At 34.3% G+C, this 3,976-nt stretch overlaps 1 protein-coding gene across 1 annotated transcript in view; it reads left to right on the top strand.

Annotated features, from left to right (window-relative positions):
* LOC103134614 (immunoglobulin-like and fibronectin type III domain-containing protein 1) overlaps positions 1 to 3,976 on the top strand; it is an 18,189-nt gene that overhangs the window by 2,721 nt on the left and 11,492 nt on the right. The window contains exons 2-4 of the mRNA XM_007546934.2: positions 248 to 334; positions 3,601 to 3,723; positions 3,822 to 3,961. Of these exons, the coding sequence (XP_007546996.1) occupies positions 295 to 334; positions 3,601 to 3,723; positions 3,822 to 3,961 (303 nt within the window). The 5' untranslated portion in view covers positions 248 to 294. The remainder of the gene's footprint in view (positions 1 to 247; positions 335 to 3,600; positions 3,724 to 3,821; positions 3,962 to 3,976) is intronic.

The raw sequence follows: 3,976 nt of genomic DNA, 5'->3' as shown, positions 1-3,976 counted from the left end.
AATTTAATTTTTATCATGACATTATGGAAAATAATGAACTTTCTCACAATATTCTAATTTTATGACCAGCACCTGTATAAACCAATTCAGAAGAAAATGACTCAATATATGCAATAGATAATAAATTAAGAAAAGGAAACAAATAATGTAAAGAAAAAGCCATATGAATAAATACGGACCACAATAAACATAATATCATGTCACAACTGAAGTTCAGTTTTTATAATCTTTTTTTTTTCTACGTTAGCCAAAAGACGTCCAGAATTGAGTCACAACCCACAAACAAAAGCTACGATGAGTTCTAAAATTCCCCAAGAGCAACCAAAATGCTCAGGTAAGTTTAATTACTTGTCTTTGTAGCTGTTGTATGTGTGTTTTGTTTTCTGGACGGACTATTTGTTGGAGCAATTAGCATTGGTGCCTTGCAGCAAAAAGGCCTTGGGGTTCTAATAAGGTGTTTCTACATGGAATTTCCATGTTTTCCCAAATGCATGTGTGGGTCCCTTTTTGGTACTCCAGCTGCTTCATCCAGTCCTAATAAGTTAAAGTGCTTTGATAAATTGTTCTTATAGGTATCAGTGTGTGTGTGTGTGTGTGTGTGTGGATTATTGTTAGCAAAACATCTGGAACAATTATGAGACAATCAAAGGATTTCAAAATTGTGGAGATTCACTGGTTTATATGAATTTTGTGTACAAAAAAGTATGAGAATTTATTCAGCATATTTATTAGATAACTGTGTGCTAAATATCACTAAATTATAGACATAAGAACAAATGCTCATAAATGCAACACACCAGCCCCACTACTTCGCTCTGAAGAATTACACCTGTGCCCTGCCCTAACCATGGAGGAAGTCACAAATCTGAACTGGCATGCATGAGCAGAATAGGTGAGCAGTGAAAGTAATTCTCCTCTCGACACAATATTGTTATTTTCTGCCTTATCCCACATGTAATTTTATGAGCGCAATGAGCTGCATCACTGACTGTGTGTAAATATGAAAGTGGAACATCAGCTGCTTCACAAGGACATGTTTTTATTAGCTGATATGAAGGAACTGTTGTGTGGAAAGAGCTAATGATATACATGGCCTTCCCTCCTATTTTGGCAGATGTTACTGCCACAAAATTAAACGGGCAAATATGCTTAGAATATTATCTGAAATTACACACAATTTTTATGTACATGATAAACAGTATGCTCACACTTCAGGAATTAAAGCAATTAAGCTTAAAACAAACACTGTTGAAACAACTTTATCATTCACAACATTGTAAACAAGTATGCAACAGAAGCTAATCCATCAATTCTAATATAATTCTAGAAAGCTGAACCTAAATTATATATTGTATTGTTTTACACATCTGAACTTAAGATGTCTAAAACAAGACTATATAAAGAGTACAGACTTATCATTCCTTAACAGCTACTAGCAAAAATTACAAAATTAGTAATTTTTTTCCAGAAAAACAGGAATATAACCAGAAATTAATGCTTTATGTAGTAAAAATAAAAGATAAAGATGCGACGGGATACATTTTATGTAGGAAATGAAATGTACATTTTGTCTTTTCAAGAAAGACTACTTCAAAGTGTCTTAAAGCAACTCACAGTAATTCTCAAGGCAAAAAGTGATGGCTCGGAATGGTTTAGGAAAGGAATATCTGCAAGAACAGCCAACACATTTTCTTACGGAAGATATCCTCAAGTTTGCTACCGCCTAAATCCAACAGTTCTTCTGGGAGCAATTGGTATGCAGAAGAAAACGAAAGACTGCTATCAGAACAGACGTGGATTTTGAGAGAATCAATGCTTAAGGAACAAGGTTACAAGAATCCTCCCTGCATTCAGATGATATAACATAAACCATCCCCCCTGGAGAGATGACGCACAATTTGATGAATATTCAATGCATGTCCTAAAGCTGCAGTACGCCAGCTGGGGAAATAATTATGCCAAATGCATAGTCTAAAAATGACTCATAGAGGACAAAGTGCAATAATAAATAAGCTGGACTTGACTGTATATTTATAAAACATAATCATTTGCTTATACTAATTTGACTGATTTCCCATAAAATCATGTTCACAATATGTTTTTTTCTAAACTAGCTCCTAGCAAGTTCGTATGATTTTTAAACAAAAGTGTGAAAACTTTTAGAGTCAAATAAGTCATAGTCAGCAGAAGTTTGTTGGCAAGTTTGACACTTCACACAGCAGTGCTATATGGTAAGTAGATCATTGATCTATTCATGTAAAGCAGCAGTAAAGATACACTTAATGTATTAGCTAGAGGGTAACAGGAGCAGTTCAGAGGTGATGCACTGAAACAGATGGTCTGCTGGAGTTTGTGTTTGCAGTAGCTTTTGGTTAAATCTTATGTTGTCTACTAAATCATTGCACACATTTAAATTAAGAAAATATACTTTATTTGGGCAAAAATGTATACATTTGTAAATTTTCGGCTGATTTAGAGGTAAAAAAATAATTTTAAGAACTAACAAATAAAATGGTATCTTAATACATAAAATAAATGAACATGATTTGTCATTATGTAGACAAGTATAGGTATTGGCATAAAGGAAAGTCAACAGTGACCCCTGGTGTTATTCTGATGTTAAACTCCAGCCAGCACATATGAACAAGTATTGGTGTCTGTTGAATATCTTTACATTTTATTTAGTGACAACAGCAAATGTCAGTGTGTTTTATTGGACTTCCATTTGATAGAAAAGCACACAATACTTACTTAACTGGGCCAGGGAAAAATTGTGAATGAAATTTGTAAAATTATTTATAAAATGTATAGCCTAGATACGAATTCGCTTTTGCACAATTGAAAACTTCTGCGACAGACTGGCGACCTGTCCAGGGTGTACCCCGCCTCTCGCTCAAAATGTTCGCTGGACATAGGCACCAGCAACCCTCCTGACCCCGCTAGGGATAAGGAAGTACAGAAAATGAATGAATGGATGGATGGATGGATGGATGGATGGATGGATGGATGGATGGATGGACAATTGTAAACTTAACTACACATAGTCATCCACCTAAAATTACAGTCATGCAGAGAGAGCATTAATTGGTATGTAGAGGAAGGTGCACTGGTCATATGATGGTTGTGGAAGTATCCCTTTTCTTTAAAAACAACTTCAACAACAGTTTTCCTAATATTTTAAAATGATGTGCAACTTGTTTAGATCCATTACTTAAAATATTAAACTTTGTTAAAGTTTGAGGATATATGACAAAAGGTGAAAGCATTTTAGGGGTAATAAATTAGAAACAAATGTTCTCAATAAATGTGGAGTTTACGCCAGATTATATAGAGATAAATGTTGCTGCTTAAATAGATGAAAATGAGGTTTCCATTTAGGGTTAACATTAGAAATTTTAAGTTAATCTTATGTTCAACCTTCTAATTCACATATTGTAATAAAATAAAGTAAATTGTTTACCTCACTCTGGGATGTTTTGGAAATATCTGCATGCTGCTTTCAGTTGTTTTACCAGCATATTATTTCACTTGGTTGTATAATATTCAAATATACAACCATGATTATTCCATATTAAATATATTTTCTTTAAATCCCAACAGTGCCAATCAAGAAAAGGTCCCGAGTCCCTGGGGTTACGATCACTCAGTTTGTAGAGCGACTTCCTGCAGGAAAATCTACACCAGATTTTGCCAGGAAACCAATGACTACAACTGTTCAAGAGGGTAAAGTAAAATACAGCACAATATACAAAAAATAAAAATAAAATAGTCAAATGCTAATTTTGCACTGTCCCATCTGTCATTGTTTTAAATTTCTTCAGGTAAAAAAGCCTTTTTTAAAGCTATGGTTAGTGGCGAGCCACCACCAACTGTTACATGGGCTCGCAACAAGGGTGAAATGGATGATCAAGAAAAGTACAGTACCAGATATGACGAACGAGCTCGAGAACATGTTCTTGAGGTAAATACTATATAT

This window comes from Poecilia formosa, unplaced genomic scaffold (genome assembly GCF_000485575.1).
Source record: "Poecilia formosa unplaced genomic scaffold, Poecilia_formosa-5.1.2 Scaffold18, whole genome shotgun sequence".
Lineage (NCBI taxonomy): Eukaryota > Metazoa > Chordata > Actinopteri > Cyprinodontiformes > Poeciliidae > Poecilia > Poecilia formosa.
This window is presented reverse-complemented; position numbering and strand designations above follow the sequence as displayed.